Below are 21056 nucleotides of genomic sequence, written 5' to 3' on the forward strand. Positions count from 1 at the left end.
CATTGTGTCCTTGTTCTTATGTTCATGGCTCATGTGCAAGATGGTTTCTGAGACTTTCACCATGTAATTGCATTGTTCTCCAAATAAGTTTATTTCAAAATCCAATTAAGACACAAGTTTTAGTACATGCCTGATGCAGTATTCAGTGGAGGAGACTTTGTTTTACTAACTGGAGTTATTTTACTCGCTCAAGCAGCAATTTAAAGACAGATTTCATTTCTGAGCTGTACTATTCATTATCCTAATTTATATTTATTGCAACCTCTAAGACCACTATTTTGTCTCTTTGCCTACAGTCTTCAGAATCTTTAAGTTACTGTTTCATAGGAAAAATTATTGGAGAAATTTAATAGAAAGAGCTTTTATGAAGTACTTAGGCATTTATACCACAAAAAAAGATAAGATAGCTTTAGATCATTTTGAAAGTTTATAAATTTTCACGGTCCATTTCAAGATTACTAATCTCTTCCACCTGATTTCTTATGTTACCCTTCAGACCTTCCCTGTAAGCAACTGACTGCATCTCTACTTTTAAATCTTTCGAGTGTTTTCCAAGACTGAAATAATGAGAGTTACAGAGCACACAGTGTCCACTGCAGGCTAGACTCGACACTAAAGTCTCATTTATTTTCATTTTACAGCCAAAAGATGTAGATGTCATCATACTCATTTCCTCTGTGAGAAAACCGAGTCACAGAAAGGTTAAATCCGGCACAGAGACAAGATTTAAACTCAGCTCATCCTGTCTTCAAAATTGACATTCCATTAAACCATGGCAATCTTAAATCTTTCTGTGAAGAACAGATTGTCTTCAGCTTTCAAATTTAGGGTTCATGTACTTACACCTTCTATCTAACCACAAATACTTGGTGAGGAAGCTGCTGTCACTCGTTTTTAATATATAGAGCAATGTTGACTGATGAATTTTGACTGTCTGATACAAGGCAAGAGACTACCTGGTTTGGGCTCACAATGTCTAAGATGTTTCTATCTCTGTGGGCCTAGAAATCTACTTAGACTTTCTGAGCCTGTTTCTCCATATGTAAAAGGGGATGCAAAAGTATCTACCTCACAGAGTTGTTGAGGATTAAAGATGTTATTACATCAGCAAGCAACATGTTTGGAATGAATCTTGACACAAACCAAGCACTCCAGAAAACAGTAGCTCTTATTTCAATAATCCATCCTGTTGGTGTCCATTTTAATTGCGCGAGGAGCCCTCCCCGTGTTTGGCTTGGACTTCCACAGTCTCCTGGGAGGTTTGCTTTCATGGCAGGACTCAGAATCAATGTGGGAAAAAGTGATCTTTCTTGTTCTTCTGCTTGAGGTTGGACTCAGTCCCATTGTTCCAGACTCATTGTCTCATTACACTTTCTGACACAAAGCAAGATGAAAGCGTTGGTTGCTATTATGAGTTTTATATCTGTAGTTGTCAACGTTACAGGGACCCCTCATTGGCAAGTCACCTTGTGTGGAACCCTATGGTCAGGTGCCATTTTGTAGCCCTGGGCACTTTTTTACAATCATGTTTCATAGAAGGTGATTCGAGCTGGTATACAAGACGATTTGAGCTGGTGTCTGTCAAAATCGTTGACAATGCTATGTTAGTTTCCTGTTGCTGCCGTAACAAGTAACCACAAATTCAGTGACTTAAAACCACACACATGTATTCTCTTAGAACTCTGCAGTTAGAAGTCCAAAATGGACTTCCTCAGGCTAAACACAAGGTATCAGCAAGGCTGCATTGCTTTTGGAGACTCTGGAGAAGAAATGGCTTCCTTGCCTTTTTCACCTCCTGGAGGCCACCTGCATTTGCATTTCTTAACTTTATGAGAGTCTGTAATGATGTCTTTATAATGCCTCCAAGTGGTTGCAAAACCAACACATGCTTTTGTTTTTATGAAGCCAAACAGATTTAGTTGATTTTTGACCATGGAATTGGGGTATGGGGACAAGGTTGGCAGCCATTTTTGTGTTGGTGTAGTCCAGCATATTACATTCCAGCCAGTATCTGTGGTATTCTATTCTAGTCATTATAGACTTTTAGAATCGTGAAACTGTGAAGTTGTAAGTAATCTTATAGGTTACATAGTGCAGCCTGCTATTAAGGAGTATCCACTACAACAGTGCTTCTCAAAATTCAACATGCTCACGAATCACCTGGGAACCGTGTTAAAGATACAGATTCTGATTCAGTAGGCCTGGGATGGGGCCTGAGATCCTGCATTCTTAATAAGCTTCCAGGATGCTGCTGGTCCAGGGACCACACTTTGAGTAACAATGCTCATTCCTGACAGATAATGCTGCCTTAGGGATTAATCTAGTATAGATTGTTTGTATTTTGAAACTTCCAGCTGTCATATACACAGATAAGTAATTCTTGGATCAAAGCCAAACTAAAAACATATCCAAAACTCTTCTGCTTTTAAAAAATGTAAACCAAAATCACATTGCAATTAAAGGAAACTTTAAAAAATTGAATGTGTATGTAGAGTCTGAAGGACCTTATATTAAAATATATAAATAAAAAATAATATGCACACACATATGTGAATACACATATATATGTACACACATACACATATACTAGAGATGTATGTGTTCATCTGTCTGCATAGATAGGTAGAGGGATAGATCATGCATCCATATTAAATTATGCAATTGTGAAGACCTCAAGTCATATAATATTTTGTGGTACTGACTCAACTTTAACATTTTCCTTTATATTAATTTTTATTAGAAAATAAAAAATTGAAAAGTACAAATTTGGACTTTCCTGTAGATACAAGCATGAATCTAAATGTAATGTCGTCAGCCTTTTTACATTAAAGAAACTGATAGCCAGTTTCAAGCACTGGCTGAATTGAATTGAGTTGAAGTGGGCCATGCCACTAAAGCTGGAGTTACTGATTTTAATATTTAAATGTAGGTACTGCACATATTTATCACCTTAATTCTTATTTAATATTTGAAAGTTACTGCTTTGGAGAAAGTCAGCTAAGCAATGGTGATTATAGTGGATCAAAATCCATTGTAAGTGATTATTTTAATAACTCTGAACCAACAGGGACACCTAGACATTCAGACAAAAAACAACCTAATTATAATGACAGCACCAAAGTGAAGCTGTGACAGTTACAAAACCAATTTAAAAGTTTCTTGACAGCCATGGCTAAAAGCTTTGTTTGGATCTTTCAGTAATAACAGTTTACTTAAGACATAAATCCATAGCTAAGGAAAATAGAAAAAGAAAGTGTGGCTTTTCTGCCATGCAGATGAAATGGAAATCAGCAGAAATGTTTTTAATAGAACATTATGCTGAAAGGAGTATAGAAAAGGAATAATAGTAATGGAATTTAACTCTCACAATGCGAGAAAGACTAAATAGCAATAAAAATTTTAATGAGCACAGAAACGTGCCAGATGATTTGCCTATCTGTGTTATGAAGGTCAGTCATTTCTGCAAGTAAATTGATGTGCATATAAACATATTGATTGGCAGCTCTGGAATTTGATTTTGTATTACCTGTGAAATAAAGTCAAAGGGAAATGGATATGCATCAATAGCCATGGTGACAGTAAGCATTAATAAAAATCTACTTTCCCAATGTTACTGGCATATCTCAAATTATTAAATCCTTATCAATGTTACTTACCTCACTAGATTCTGGGCTTAGTCTGATATGCAACATAATTAATTCTTCGACCTCGGGTAATTAATTTCTCATTCCTGAACAGAAAAATGCTTGATTCACAAAATTGCATTCCTTTTTTCTGTAAACCTTTGTAGAATATTTGTAAGTGTAATCACTATTCTAAGCCCTTTACAAATATTGACTCATTTAAAATTAATAACAACTCTTTGAAGTAGGTACTATTTTCCCCACTTTATCAATGAGAAAACAGAGGTTTAAGTAACTTCCCTGGAGCCACAGTGCCAGTAAGTGGTGGAGTTTCAGCTCCAGGCAGTTTGGCCCAGAGCCCCTGCTGTAGGATAAGGAAGACCCCATGAGACACATACATAGAGTCATAGAGACGTCGGCAGCGCTCAGAGGAGGCAGTTCTTGTTCTCTTACCCCATTTTAAGGCTGTGCTTTAGCTAGGCTCTTTGAGTTGCAATGACTAAAGGATTCTCAGGTCAGATCAGACGGTAAGGGCATGTGTTAATAAATACCCAGAAGAAATGAAACCTCAGAAAGAGGATGTGTGGTGGCGCTAGTCCCTGGGCAGATGTGGCTCAGTGGTGTGCTGTTTGTGCTCAGTTCCTTTCCATAGGTCTGCTTCTCTCTCCTCTTTCTGCTTCCCAGGTCCTTCAGCCTCCACTCTCTCCATTTAAGTATTCTCTACCCACGGTGGGCAGCGGGCCCCAGAATGGACTTTAAATAGACTAGGGTAAAGCCTGATTCTGTTGTGTACTTGCTGTGTGACCTTGGAAAAATGACTTAGTCTCTCTGAACTGTGTGAAATGTGAGTAATATATCTCACCATATAGAGTTATGGTGGATATTAAAGTAGGTAAAACAAATAACATATGAATAATACGGATTACGACCAAGTGGGATTTATCCCTGGGATACAAGGATGATTCAACATATGCAAACAAATCAATGTGACACATCCTATCAACAGAATGAGTGATGAAAACTGTATGATCATTTCAATTCATGCTAAAAAAGCATTTGGCAAAATTCAACATCTCTTCATGGTAAAACCCCTCAACAAAACTGGGGATAGAAAGAACATATGTCAACATAATAAAAGCCATATATGACAGACCCACAGCTAGTATCATACTGAATGGGGAAAAACTGAAAGTCTTTCCTCTAATATCTGGAACATGACAAGGATGCCCACTATCACCTCTGTTATTCAGCATAGTACTGGAAGTCCCAGCTAGAAAAATAGGACAAGAGAAAGACATAAAGGGCATCCAAATTGGAACAGAAGAAGTGAAATTATCCTTGTTTGCAGATGACATGATCTTATAGTTGGAAAAACCTAAAGACTTGACAAGGAAACTATTAGAACTGATGAACAAATCCAGTAATGTTACAGGATACAAAATCAACATACAAAAATTAGTGGCATTTCTATAAGCCAACAGCAAACAATGTGAAAAAGAAATCAAGAAAGTAATCCCATTTACAGAAGCTACAAATAAAATAAAATTCCTTGCAATTAACCAAAAAATTGAAGGATCTCTATAATGAACACTATCAAACATGATGAAAGAAATCGAAGAGGACACCAAAAGTGGAAAAATATTCCATGTTCATGGATTGGAAGAATCAATATTGTTAAAATGTTCATACTACCCAAAGCAGACTACAGATGCAATTAAATCCTTATCAAAATACCAATGATATTCTTCACAGAAATAGAAAAAAATTCTAAAATTATATGAAACCACAGAAGAGCCAAAGCTATCCTAAGAAAAATGAACAAAGCCGGGGGAATCACATTACCTGACTTCAATTTATAATTCAAAGCTATAGTAACCAAAACGCCATGGTACTGCCATAAAAACAGACACATAGACCAACGAAACAGAATAGAGAACCCAGAAGGAAATCCACACACCTACAGTGAACTCATTTTTAACAAAGGTGCCAAGAACATACACTGGGGAAAAGAGAGTTCCTTCAATAAGGACATCCATATGCAGAAGAATGAAACTAACCCCTATCTCTGTCAAGGTATAAAAATCAAATGAAAATGGATTAAAGACTTAAAGCTATGACCTCAAACTATGAGATTACTACAAGAAAACACTGGGGAAAATCTCCAGGACATTGGACTGGGCAAAGATTTTATGAGTAATACCCCCATAAGCACAGGCAACCAAAGCAAAAATGGACAAATGGGATTACATCAAGTTACAAAGCTTCTGCACAGCAAAAGATACAATTAACAAAGTGAAGAGACAACACACAGAATTAGAGAAAATATTTGCAAACTACCCCTCTGACAAAGGATTAATAACCAGAATATATAAGGACCTCAAACAACTCTATAGGAAAAATCTAATAATCTGATCAAAAAATGGGCAAAAGATTTGAATAGACATTTCTCAAAAGAAGACATACAAATGACACAAACAGGTATATGAAAAGGTGTTCAACATCATTGATCATCAGAGAAATGCAGATGAAAACTACAATGAGACATCATGTCACCCCAGTTAAATGGTTTATATTCAAAAGTCAGGCAATAATAAATGCTGGTGAGGATGCAGAGAAAAGGGAATCCTTCTACACTGTTGGTGGGAGTGTAAATTAGTACAATCACTATGGAGAACAGTTTGAACGTTCCTCAAAAAACTAAAAATTGAGCTGCTGTAATTTAGCAATCCCACCGCTGGGCATATACCCAAAAGAAAGGAAATAAGTATATCTAAGAGAAATCTTCACTTCCATGTTTGCTGCAGCACTGTTTGCAATAGCCAAGATTTGGAAGCAACCTAAGTGTCCATCAAGAGATGAATAGATAAAGAAAATACAGTACATATGCGTAATGGAGCACTATTCAACCATAATAAAGAGCAAGATCCAGTCATTTGTAACAACATGGATGGAACTAGAGATCATCATGTTAAGTGAAATAAGCCAGGCACAGAAAGACAAACATCACATGTTCTCACTCATTTGTGGGATCACAAAACCAAGATAATCAAACTCATGGACATAGAGAATAGAGATCGGTTGCCAGAGGCTGGGATGCGTACTGGGGAGCCGGGGGGAGGTAGCGATGGTTAATGGGAACAAAAAAAATAGAAAGAATAGATAAGACCTACTATTTGCTAGCACAATAGGGTGACTACAGTCAATAATAATAACTGTACATTTTAAAATCACAAAGAGTGTAACACAATCGTTTGTAACTCAAAGGATACCTCATTCTCCATGATGTGCTTATTCCCCATTGCATGCGTGTATCAAAACATCTCATGTACTCCATAAATATATACATATATTTATGTGTGTGTGTATATATATATATATATATATACACCTACTATGTACCCACAAATATTTTTAATGTGAATAATATGGCCTGGAACATAGTAACTGTTTAATACATGATAGCCTTTATAATAATTCTCATTATGGCCAGGCGCGGTGGCTCATGCCTGTAATCCCAACACTTTGGGAGGCCGAGGCGGGCAGATCACGAGGTCAGAAGATGGAGACCATCCTGGCTAACATGGTGAAACCCCATCTCCACTAAAAATACAAAAAAATTTAGCTGGATGTGGTGGCGGGCACCTGTAGTCCCAGCTACTCGGGAGGCTGAGGCAGGAGAATGGCGTGAATCCAGGAAGCACAGCTTGCAGTGAGCCGAGATCGTGCCACTGCACTCTAGCCTGGGCGAGAGAGTGAGACTCCGTCTCAATAATAATAATAATAATAATAATAATAAATAATACTCGTTATTTTTTAGTGTTTAATTATCTCTATCTTAATGTAGGCCGTAGACTTGGACCAGACTTGGGTCCCAGTATTGAGTCCATCTTCAATCCCTGTTTGACAGTGGGAAAGTTATTTAACCTCTTTGAGCCTCAGTTTCCTTATTAGAGTAGGTTCCTAGGGCTATTTTGTGTTAATTTATGTAAAGCACCTAGAAGATCTCCAGGTAGATAGCAAGTACGATGTACATGTCACTTACTAGAAGTTGTAGTAAAATTTTCAACAAATATTTATGGAAGTAATAAGTAAAAAATAAATCTTAGGTTTCTCTTACTTTTCCAGTTGTATAATAATCATCTCTAAAATATTTTCATCCACAGTATTCTCCCTTAACACAGAACAAAGTAATACTTGTTTTGTGTTACTAGCTTTTTAAAAGCCATTTATCCGTACAGTCAGAATTAAGGATAAATACTACCCAACCAACCAATTAAAAATTAAGATGCAAGCCACACACAAATTAAATGATATATATTTTCCATTTTTAGTCAAAAGTCTCTGAAACCATCTTCCTAGTCACTGTTTAGCTGCCTGAAAGAAAGGTTCCCTTGCCTGCCCAGTTCGGCAGTGTGGGACATGGATGGCTTCATCTTGGAAGCCCTGTTTTCATAGCAGCACATCACAAAGGTGCTGTCAGCCAAGGCCTAAGCCCGTCAATTACACTTCATCATGAGGTTTATTTCTTTGTTAAGAGTCTGTCTGTTTCGCCCCCTCAGAAAATGATGCGGTCATCCATTTTCCACATGTTCATCCTGAGCATGGTGACCGTGGACGTGATCGTGGCAGCTAGCAACTACTACAAAGGAGAAAACTTCAGGAGGCAGTACGACGAGTTCTACCTGGCGGAGGTAAGCAGCTCTCCACCGTGCAGATCGCTGGGCAAGTAACAGGCGAACCACAGACAGTGCCTCTTAGAAATGCGAAAGTGAAGTGTAGCCTGTTCATTACTTGACTGTCACCAAAGCTGAGTCATTGTCTGCTTCTTAAGTGGTTCCTCTGGTCACAGTGTGGCCTGATTCATTTCCTGTCACCGCGGGCCTGAGTCATCTTCCTCACAGTATGTCACGTTGCCAAGGTAACCCTTTTCCCCTGGGCCTTAATCTAGGATCTTGCTGTTTTCCTGTCCACCTCTTATTATCTCTCCCTTTCTCAGCTTACGTTAGTTTGTTTCCTACTAAGTAGAAGCAGGCACAGATTCAGAAGATCATAAATAAGCAGGTCAGCTCAGCAATACCTAGAAGAGGGCTGGAAGGAAATATAGAGAGATGATAGTGATAATTACTCCTCTAGAAAGGGGTGTTACAACCTACATTAAAGACATCCATTAAAGGGTAGGTTTCGTGATTAAATAAGCATCTCCCTAGCACTCTATATATCATATTAGAGTTCTGGAATAATACTTCCTATTGATAAGGTAATTTTATTAATACCTGATTCTTAAAATATTTTAGTTTTTATTTCTTTCAATAAGCATTTTGCATTTATGTTAAATCATTTTAATAATTTTCCAAGATCTTTTTTTTAATGTAAAAAGTTACCTAAAATATATCTCAGAATTCAGTGGTTACATATTTATGAAAAAATTGATTGACAATGTAGAAATCCATTCATCGTGTGAGTGAGGTATATATATACAGTTGTACAATGCTTCAGTAAATCCAACCTATGAAAAAGTAAACTGGGGCCGGGTGCGGTGGCTCACGCCTGTAATCCCAGCACTTTGGGAGGCCGAGGCGGGTGGATCACGAGGTCAGGAGATCGAGACCACAGTGAAACCCCATCTCTACTAAAAATACAAAAAAAAAATTAACTGGGCGTGGTGGCGGGCACCTGTAGTCCCAGCTACTCTGGAGGCTGAGGCAGAAGAATGGCGTGAACCCAGGAGGCGGAGCTTGCAGTGAGCCGAGATTGCGCCACCGCACTCCAGCCTGGGCGACAGCAAGACTCTGTCTCAAAAAAAAGAAAAAGTAAACTGAAAAGGCAAAAAAGTCACAATTTGATTATTTTTTATTACCAAAGCATTTTTCACATAAAAAAATCAATTTGCCATATAATTAAGTGTTATTAGATTCCTAGAATTCTCTCAGTACATTTAAAAATGGATTTGGTTAATAAAAATTTAGTCTACCCACACACAAGCTTTTCTGAAAAAGAATTGATTGCATGTACCTATTGAGTGTAGACATCTATGTGGATATCAAGAAACTTTTAAGTAGTCGCTTCTGAATTCTCCTCTTCATGGAAGTGTGTCTCCTGAAACAAAATATCATTAATACAAAACTTTTACTGGGCTACAGTCTCTGATATGCAACATTTGCCCAATGGCTACCTGGTATATGGAGCTTACAATCTAGCAAAAAAAAAAAAAAAAAATAGTAAACAATTAGAGTTCTGTGCTATGGAGAACTAATGACAGGGGCTGATGAAGAAATTATATGCAGCCCAGCCTCTGAAAAATAGGTATAATTTTGCTGAAAATCCAGCACACAATGAATGGATTGTCATTAAAAGCAGAGAGAAGGTCGGGTATGGTGGCTCACGCCTGTAATCCCAGCACTTTGGGAGGCCAAGGCGGGTGGATCATGAGGTCAGGAGATCAAGACCAGCCTGGCCAACATGGTGAAACCCCATCTCTACTAAAAATACAATAAATTAGCCGGGTGTAGTGTTGGGCACCTGTAATCCCAGCTACTCTGGAGGCTGAGGCAGGAGAATCACCTGAATCTGAGAGGCGGAGGTTGCAATGAGCTGAGAGCGCACCACTGAATTCCAGCCCGGGCGACCGAGTGAGACTCCGTCTCAAAAAAAAAAAAAAAAAAAAAAAGCAGAGAGAAGCCTGAACTGATACTAATATTTGCAGGTAAATTTCTAACACAGGGAAAGAACAATGAAGGAAGCCCCATCAAGTTATTTCTGTTTTTCCTGGGAAGTAGGAAGCAAGGTCTGCATCCGGCCAGACGATGAGACAGTGAAGTGGGAAGTTGGCGAAGAAAGGGGAGAGGGAAGAGGTGCCTGGGGATAGGCAAAAAATTAACAATACTGCAAATGCAACATTAAAGATCTATTTAGGACTACGGATTTACAGTGATACCAATTTAGATAGATCTGCGACTTTTTAGCCCTGTATAAGAAGAGGGAAAAGCAACATTTAAATGAATTCAACGTTAGGGTTTTTTCAGGTTGGGGGAACCGAGAAACAAGGGGGAAAGATGGATTGCTGGCAAAGGAGTTGAAATGATGACCCTGTGGTCTCTGTTGGATGTGGAAATGGAGGAGAAGGGAGGAGTGAAGGTGAAGGATCAATGGTCTCTATATGGTTAAAGAACAGGTACCACCGAAGTGATTGATGGAATAATAGAACTAGAAAAGGTTATGATCAGAGAGTGGAGTCCAGGATTTTACAATTCCAGGGTAGTTCCGAGTAATGAAATATAAAATCTAGGGTGTCACATGGATGTGGGCAACTTAAACATATTGATGGAATCAAGGCAGAAATGGAAAGGATTGTCGAAGCTAAGGCGCTGGCTGAGTCTTCACATGGACATTGAAGTCACTCAGAGTGAGGCCAGTTCTTGGAGAGAAGAGTGGAGTCAGGGAGCAGAGTCACGGGGAATGAGCAAGTGACTGATGAACAGATTGACAGAAGGACAGAAGGCAGCCACAGGGAGAGTGGGTGACCGCATGGTTTAACCTCATGGAATACGTTGCAAAGGAGTATCAAGGAGTAATGGATGGGCACCTCTTCCTCGTCCACATATTCTACTAGAAAGGGCTGGAAAGGGCTGCAGGGGTAACTCATGTATTTGAGAGAGAATCAGTTGAGGCATAGACAGAAAGTAGATTCTGAGAACAGAGATTGATAACGTAGAGGAAATTATTTAACGCAGGAGAGACTCAAAGATTAGTTCAAGGCTCTGAGAAGGGAGAAGTGGGAAGAAAGATGAGACAGAAGAATGATACAAGAGTAATAGTATCAGTAGGTAAAGAGCTGCTGACAAAAATGCCAGGGAACAAAAGTAGAAATCACCACAAGAGATTACAATTATGCTCATCTCTCTGGGAGGAGGAATCTGCATCTGCTCCTGAGGGAATCCTGACATTGGAGATTACAGTAACATTGCTTTTGTGATCCAGCCCAGAGTGGGCAGGTGGTCACACTAAATCAATCCTGGAGCATAAGTGAATAGGCCCTCCACACTGGCAACAGCAAGGAATGGAATTCTTTAGTAAATTTTACCTAACTTTTTCATGTACAAAATTGATCCTTTCCTAATGTGTTTATGTATGGTAGATGATTTATCCTTATACTGTACGAAATTCCAACAAAATGTCAAATAATTGAATATTGTAGCGTTGACTGGTTACTATTTAAGTGTATTGTAGAGTCTAGGGGTAGTTGGTAAATCCTTGTCTTTTTTCTTTTTTATATTATATTCAAAATAAAAACAACCCCAACAACAGACAGACAGGACTGGATGGTGGAATTCAGTATATATTATGTGTCCAATAATTGTTGTCCCCTGACAATAATAAGAAGAAAGGGGGTGGGAGGAAACTTTGAGAGGTGGTGGATATGTCAATGGCATTGATAGTAATGGTTCCACAGGGGTACACTTATTCCCAAACTCATCACATTGGTACGTTACATGAATGCAGCTTTTAACATGTCATTCATTCTTAACAAAGTGGCAAATCAATTAACCAGCTAACAACTAACTCTTTGAAATCCTGGAAAAATAAATAAATAAATAAACTAGGTATTGGTGATTTTGTTCACTTAAACAACCAGATAGACTCCACCAATTTACTCTTGAACTATTTAAGCATTCTGAATTTGTTCCATGCTAGGTTTTGGGGTTTTTGGTGGGTTTTTGGTGTTGTTGTTGTCTTCTTCTTCTTCTTTTTCTTTTTTGAGACAGTCCCACTCTGTTGCTCAGGCTAGAGTGCAGTGGCACTATCTTGGCTCACTGCAACCTCTGCCTCTCAAGTTCCAGTGGTTCTCTTGCCTTAGCCTCTCAAGTAGATGGGATAACAGGCACACCCAGCTAATTTTTGTATTTTTAGTAGAGATGGGGTTTTGCCATGTTGGCCAGGCTGGTCTCGAACTCCTGGGCTCGAGCGATCCATCCATCTCGACCTCCCAGAGTGTTGGAATTACAGGCGCGAGTCACCACTCCTGGCCGTTCCACTCTGTTTTTGATTTTGTGTGTTTGACTTTCCCCAAGTATGTTTCATTTTTATTCAAATTACATTGCCATTTCTCTTTGTATCAGAAACTTATACATGAGACAAAGTGATTTGTTTCAAATGAGTGTGAAAAAGTCAATTTAATTAAACTTACTTTTTCATAATATATTCTATTTTTACAAAGTTTATAAAAATGGCTTGAGTTTAGGCCGGGGTTCGGCAAACTCTTTCTTGCAGACCCAGATAGTAAACATTTTGCCTTTTGTAGACCACCCTCTCTCTGTCTCAACTACTCAACTCCGAAATTGCACAAAAGTGAGTGTGGTCTCAGAATGGTTGTTTTCCAATAAAACTTTATTTACACAAATGGATCTTGGTTTAAGCTATAGAAACAGAGAGCATATCAACTAACATTTCGTGTTAAAGTCCAATATTTTAAAATTGACAACAATAAAGCTATGATTTTTGGAGGGCCCACTATGTGCCAAGTGCTTTAAAAGAATTCATTGTCTCATTTAATTCTCAAAATAGTCATAATAACAGCAATTCAAGTTTATAGACTATAATGATGCAGCATTTAAGGCAATAGCATTATGTAATATTTTGAAAAGTTTATTTTAAAAATAGATCACAACAGGTCATGAGCTTTTAAAGAAGTAATTTTTTAAGTTCCTACATATTCCAGAATAAATTATTTAGAAAATCTAAAATAAGCCACTTTACCCATTAAGAGCCAACTCACAGTCTAAAAATCACCCTTTAAGAATAAATTAAGCTGCTTAGCTTCTGTTGTGAAGCTGAGGACTTGTTTTGTTACTTCGGATTAATTAACCTAAATTTAGAATTAGTTAAGAAACAGGAAAAAGTTTACATCTTTTCTAGCCTGTGCATAAATACAAAAAGGTAAAGTTTATTTTCTTTTGTAAGAATTTTAACTTTTCATTGTGATCTAAGAGAATATATTATTATTGCACATAAAATCATATGTTATAATGAACATAATTACATTTTAAATATATATTCTTAAGAAATAATAAAATATGAGCAATATTTTTTCTTATTATTATTATCTATGAATGTATTTGTATCCATTAGGCTGTACATTTAACAAAATTTATCGGCACAGCACAGGAGATTAAAAACTTTAACAAAATTCTTCTTTTGAGAAACTCACAAACAGATGGGAGAGACACAGCAAGGAAGCGAACAGACCTACAGAGAGGCCCAAAGTTAACTCTGTGTCACCTCCTAGCATTATCCCCAGCTATGTTCTTTGATTTCCTCTAGACCTATATGAATGGGGAGCTCGACCCTCTTCCACCTCCTAGTGTTAAGTTTTAATCAGGACAGACATGTTTTCTAATGAAGCCAAAGGGGAGAAAGAAGTCCCAGGACTCTGTGCTACATACCCCACAGTAAATTAACTAAAACTCCTCTTTCTCTCAACTCTGTCTATCCCTCCTACCCAGCCTACTCCCGTATCTCCCCAGCTTGTCATCAGCCAGGCAGGTTCTTCCCCTGCTACTCATGCACAGCAATTCCACTCCAGCCCCAGACTTGCATCTTCACTTGCTCTTTGTTCAGCAAAACAAAAAGCTCTGCTATTAAGAGGATCTAGATTCATCAGAAAAGAAAGTATCATCTATTACTTAAGCCCTCTTAGTCCCCCACAGGAAATATTTCTTTTAAATACGTTCAGAGTTTCTCTGCAAAGATTTCACATGGATATAAAATTCTTCATCTCATTTCAATTATAAAGACAGAGAACAGAGAGGAAGAAAGGCTTAGTATCCTTTCTTACATGGCAGTTGTGCTAGGTGATGGGGAATCAGAGGTAAATAAAGTAAATAAGATATGGCCATGGATGTGTGACTCTAGGGACCTCTTTCTACTCTTAGGAGCTATAGTTCTGTGAGAATCTTAAGAGATTATCTGGTGTAATCTTGAGTGAGGTGTATACCTAAAATTTGTGGCAATAACATGATTTATCAAAGAAATTTTGGTGAATCTAGAAGAAGAAATTAAGAACAATTTCCAAGTCAGTGTTTGTCTCAACACATCATATCCATATGAGCAGTTTTAGCTATTAAATCCGTGTTTCCAATAGATCTAAAAATCATTCTCTATTGTGGTAGAGAACTAAAATATGTATTAAGTTGTCTTGTCGGAGGGAATGAGTCATAATCTGCCAAGGTGCTAGTTCGCTGCAAGAAGTTACAGCTTGAGAGAATGTTGTTTCTAAAACAGATTATTGATGAAGCAAAAGGTGCTGAGACTAAATTAATTTTACATAAATAAGATTTGGGCAGGATTAGACTTATTTATGTCAGACACCTCTGATGTCAGAAGCAACCCTTAGCCTTTGTGTATTAATATGATTATTTTGCAGGATTCTTTCTCTATGGTTATTTATTTTTCCTTCTTTTTGAAATTTCTATCCTTTGAAAATCTGTGACTTTCTTTTATTTCCTTCTTAATTAGAAAGTATTTCTTAAATTCAACACATAGAGAAAATATTATAACCAATATTTGTGTGTCCATCACCCAGATTTTTAAAAAATTCATAGTTTTTCATGTTTGGGTCAGGTTTTTCATTCAGAAATAAAACATCATTAGTAGAGTAGAGAAGCTCCCTGTGTACCACTTCTTGATCTCCTCCTTCTCCCTAATCTACAGAGAACTATACTCATCATATCAATGCATGTTTTATAATAGTATGAAGTGTTAAGATGCCACTTTTCTCTTTCACTCCTCATTGTATTTGGGAAATTGATTCATGTCGATTTAACCATGAATTTATTTGTTCTGCTTGTAAGGGCAATGGGTATTTCAATTGCTTCCAACTTTTTGCTGTTGAAAACAATACCTCAGTAAACACTCTCATTAGAGTTTCTGTGCCACATTTGGGAGAGCTCTTTCTAAATATATACCTAGACTTAAAATTGTGAATTTGTCAGATATGCTCACTTTCAACTTTGCTAAATATTGCTAAATTGAACTTCAGAGTGCTTGTGTCAATTTACATTCCTACCAGGATATATGAGCAGCTCTACTTCATGCTACTTTTTTATGTTCAGGATTTTTAATTTTCTTACAATCTCATATAATGATTATAGTCTTAATATACATTTTCTTGGTTACCATAGAGATTTGACCTTTTTTTCATATTCTGTCAGCCCTGAATTTCCTCTTCTATAATTTTACCTGTTTAATCTGTACCCTAATTGATTTTTCAGTTATGTAGTAGTATGCAGTGCAGACATCTCCCAGCCTTCAGCTTGTCTTTTAACTTTATTTGCTGTCTTTTCTTCAATAGCAATTATTAATTTTAACACTGTAAGATATAGTCTTCTTTAATTTTTGGTTCAGTGCTTTTTGTGTCTTATCTATACCAGAGTCATTGAAGACATTCTCTCATAGTAAAGGCTAGAGTTTTCAAGTTGTGCTTTTTCAATTTTAGACTCCAATACATTTGGAATGAGATAAAGACTTGATTTTTTTCCCCATATAAACAATTGTCCTTCGAAGATTCATTGAAAATTCACTCTTTCCTCACTCCTGTAGTGCAATTTCTGTCATATGTCAGGTTTACACATGTGCACAATTGTGTTTCTGGACACCTCAGTCTGTGTCTATACATCAGAGCTTTAGCGGATAAGATGTCGTAAGTGCTATCTTTTATAATAAACCTTGAGATTTATTAGGGCAAGCTACTGATGTTGATATTCTTCTTCAGATTTGTTTTATCTGTTCTTGGCCTTGCTATTCTTGCTCTACATTATGAAAATTTAGTTCATTTTAGTAATGAGATTTTAATTGATGTTAAGAACATGTCTATTCAGTTATTCTAACCTTCCTTAGTGTTTTCCAATAATGCTTTGTAATTTTCTCCAAAGGTCTTCCAGATTTTTTGTTAGATTCATGCCTACATATCCTACAGTTTCTTTTATGAATGAAATAATTTCAATTAAATTTTTATTGATGTAGGAATAATATTACTTTTTTATATGGACCTAATTCATGGCCAGCAACTTTACTACAATTTGTTATTTGTGATCATCCATAGACTTGATTGGAATTTCTGTGTAGATAATTATATCTTCTGAAATTTAGGTTTTGTCTTTCCATGTCTAATTATTATATCTCTGATTTTTTTCTTCTTTTATTATCCTGGCGTGGGTCTCTAATAAAATGTTGAATAGAGGCAGTGATAGTGGACGTGCTGGGTGTTTTTCTATATTTTGGTATGAATGCTTATGATTTCATCATTAATGTCACTTGTAGGTTTTTATAGATGCCTTTTATCATGTTAATAAAGCTCACTTCTATTTCTAGGTTGCCAAGAGCATTTCTCATGATGAGTTGAGTATTCAATCTTCTTCTACATATATTGAGCTGACTACACAGACTTTCCTTTTTAATTTCTTAGTGCAGTATATTAGAATAATAGATATTTTGATACTGAAACTATTTTAGATTCCTGAGACACCTGATTTTGTGGCACTACTTTTAATAAACAAATCAAATATGTGACATTGTATCAGGAATTTTCAATCATAAGGACAGTTCTATGATTTTATTTTCTTTTACATTGCTAGTCTGATTTTGTTAGGGAAGTTACACTTCCTTTCACAAATGAAATAGACATATTTTTCTCTTTTTCTCTTCTGTGAAAGAGTGAATAAAGTCCCTCTAGACACCATCTAGGGCTATTGTTTGCAGTGGGATCCCTGGTGGAGAAAGGGAGAAGAGAGACCTTGATTAATGACTTATTCGATGGTTTGATTATTATGGTTTGTCAGTTTCATAGCTTATTGCTTGCTATTTATAGAGTCATTAATTTTAACTAATGTTTCACATTTCCACAGTTTTCTCTCAGGATTTTTATAATCTCTATTGAAACTGAAGGTATAATCCTTTTTGCTGCCAATATTGTTTATTTATAACTTTCTTTTTTATAGAAGTAAATGGCATCTGATGCTAACTACCTGGATTTTAGACCAAACTTCACAGCACAGGGGCACAGTTCTCTTTAAGATTGGCCTTACTTGAGATACCAACTGTAAGCTCAGGGGGTTCCAGGGCCTCCCTGGCATATGACGTATCATGTGGCTAATATGGTTGATATGACATATGACATATATGACATATCAACAGGCTAAAAACTCGGGGGTTTCCACTAGCCTTCTCAAGTTTGATAATTTGCTAGAATGACTCATAGAAATCAGGAAAGTGCTATACTTCTGGTTACATTTTTATTAAAGCAAAAAGGATACAAATCAGAGCCAGCCAAAAGAAGAGATGCAGAGAGAAAGGTATGGAGGGTCCTACATGTGAAACTTCCTGTTTCCTCTCTTCATGGAGTGAGGACATATCACCCTCTCAGCCCACGGATGTGAAACAATATTCGGAGTGCTAACAACCAGGGAAGCTCACCTGAGCTTTGTGCTGAGGCTTCTGATTGGGGTTTCCTTAGATAGGCATGATCGCTGGAATCATTGGCCATGCACACAAGGTTGGAGTTTCTGACATGGCCAGTGCTTATGAATGATCTCATTGCCATAAACTACCAGGGTCACCATAAATAACAAAGATACCTATCAACTGGCAAATTCCAAGGATGTCGAGGCTACTTCCCAGGAACTTGAGACAAAAGTCAAATTCTTTATTTTTCATTCAAAGAACCAGCTTTTAGTTTGGTTGATACTAACAGTTTCTAATGTACCTGAAACTATTGGTTCATTCCCAATATTTTGAACTATTAAGTCCCTTTATTTCTTTGTTTTTTAAATTTCTTCCCTCACCTTTATTATTTTCTCCTTTTCATTTATCTCATTGGTCATTTTAAACTTCTTTGAAAATTGTTTCTTACTGGGGTTCTCTGGGTGGAATATAAGTCATTCTATTATAAAGATACATGCATGCATATGTTCATCGCAGCACTGTTCACAATAGCAAAGACATGGAATCAACCCAAATGTCCATCAGGGATAGACTAGATAAAGAAAATGTGGTACATATACACCATAGAATACTAGGCAGCGATAAAAAGGAACGATATCATGTCCTTTGCAGGGACATGGATAGATCTGGAAGCCATTATCCTCAGCAAACTAACACAGGAACAGAAGACCAAACACTGCATGTTCTCACTTATAAGTGGGAGCTGAATAATAGAACACTGAATAGCTGAACATGGACACAGGGAGAGGAACAACACACACTGGGGCCTATCAGGAGGTGGGGAGAGGGGGAGCATCAGGATAAATAGCTAATGCATGTGGGGCTTAATACCTAGGTGATGGGTTTATAGGTGCAGCAAACCACCATGGCACACATTTACCTATGTAACAAACCTGCATATCTTGCACACGTATCCTGGAACTTTAAATTTAATTGAATTTAATTTTAAAATAAAATAATAAAAACAACTAAATGATTGTGATAAAAAAGTTTGACAACATTAATTTTATTGAGAGTAAATTCATATTTTGAATTTTAGAATTTTGTTTTCTTTTTCATTAGATTTATTTAAAATCTTCACATGCTGCCTCGTTTGGCTTGGGAGATTTTCTTATTTCTCTCTCCCTCCCTCTGTGATCACTTCTACTTTCTTAGGGATATTGCAGTTGCCTTAACCTTGATCCTGGGCCCCACCATCCAGAGCCAGGTTTTTAAGTGTCATTTGGAGATTGCTAGCCCCTTGATATGGGTGATATCACAGTTCTTGTCACTAGTCTATAGTCCATAAAAGATCTTGTTCTGATGTTTCAGATAAGCTGATTATTTCTCCTCCTGCTTCTGGAGGCCTGCAGCTACCTATAAGGTCTTAGCTTTGGGTAGTTGGTCTCACTGTCCTTTCCTTAGTAGAGAAACCCATCCTAGTCCCTGTCTTTACGCTATAAAGGTTCTCGTCTTTACCTTATCTAAGGTGCCTTAGTCTCCTAACCCTGTAGGACACATTTGGGTCCAACATTGCCTGAGTCTTGATCTAGCATATGTTTCTGTTGCATTTCTGGTCAACAAAGAGGTTAACCTCGTTTAGAATTCCTTCCTGCCTCTTTGGTTTCCTGTTTTTTCCTTTGATCACATTGTGTTTGAAAGAGAAGGGGTTTCATAAATCATGATTTCATTTTGCCATCTTGCAGGGAGTCCTCTTTTCTAGAAAAGTGATTTCTGCATTCCTCTGAAGACATTTGGTTTTATGATATTTGTTAAAATGAAGAGTCATTTATTTTGGCCCCAACAAAATCTGACACCCATGTTTGAGTTCATTAATCACAAAAAATGGCCAGATGAAGAAAATAATCAATCTTGCCATAGCAGCAGTCTTTGACATTATTGTTGAGTTTAATTTCATTTTCTGGGAAACTTCAAGTAAATAGGTTTCTTCTGACAATTACTTTTTGTGTGTGTTTCTAAAAGATCTGGGCATTATCTTGTTAGGTAAAAATATAATACAATAATGATAATCTGGACTACTCAACCATCCGTCTCAAACTTTGCTCTTTATAGCATACTGATATACACTACAAGCTAAGAGTAGGTGATTTACAGACGGCTCCAGACTGATACAGGTAATCAGTAATCACTTTTTGGTGTTACTGGATCTGAATTTCATGTGAGAGAATGGGATTGCCTGAACTGATTTTCTTGTGAGCTTTGTCCTGTAATCTTCCTTTGTGATAAATATGCATTTTTTTCTCATGATATCCATCATGATTCTTTGAAATTAGAAAACAAAGACTGCAACACAAATATTAGATAACACATTTCAAATATCTTTCTACTCATGGGCAATGTCCATCTCTACCATTTTATCTCACAGGCGGGTGTTTACGAGATTAGTTAAACTCTGCTGTTGTTACTGGTAGAGGGTCTTGATTGCAAGTTGTCCAGGTTCTTGACATTTTGAATAAAGAATTGGACAAAACGTACAGCAAAGCAAGGAAAGAATGAAGCAAGGAAAGCAGAGATGTATTGAAAGTGAAAGTACACTTCACAGTGTGGGAGTGAGCCCAAGCAGCAGCTCAAGGGCCCCAGATACAGAATCTTCTCAGGTCCAAATACCCGCTAGAGGTTTCCCATTGGCTACCTACTTGGTGCTCACCCCATGTAAATGAAGTGGTAGCCCCCAATCAGAGGCTGAGGTGAAGTTACAAAGTTACACTCCTAGGCAAGTGTCTGGTTGGGAAAAGCAACCAATCAGAGGTACTTTCAATTATCCATCTGCCGCACAGAAAAGGTGGGGGTTTGCAAAGGGGGTAGCCCCTGGTCCTTTTGTTACTCAGGCATGGAAAGTTAGGGTTTTTCTTTCAATTTAGTCCTAGGAAGTCAGTGTGAAATGGACTTAGGTTCCCTGCCTCCAGACCCTATTCCCCTGCCTCATTATGGCGACATCAA

At 37.3% G+C, this 21056-nt stretch overlaps 1 protein-coding gene across 7 annotated transcripts in view; it reads left to right on the forward strand.

The window, feature by feature from the left end:
• Positions 1-21056, forward strand: part of NALCN (sodium leak channel, non-selective) — a 376903-nt gene that overhangs the window by 164296 nt on the left and 191551 nt on the right. For all 7 annotated transcript variants that reach the window (XM_055245146.2, XM_055245148.2, XM_055245150.2 and 4 more), the window contains one exon: positions 8183-8314. In XM_055245146.2, the coding sequence (XP_055101121.1) occupies positions 8183-8314 (132 nt within the window). The remainder of the gene's footprint in view (positions 1-8182; positions 8315-21056) is intronic.

The sequence above is a fragment of the Symphalangus syndactylus genome, chromosome 15 (genome assembly GCF_028878055.3).
Source record: "Symphalangus syndactylus isolate Jambi chromosome 15, NHGRI_mSymSyn1-v2.1_pri, whole genome shotgun sequence".
In the NCBI taxonomy this organism is placed as follows: Eukaryota; Metazoa; Chordata; class Mammalia; order Primates; family Hylobatidae; genus Symphalangus; species Symphalangus syndactylus.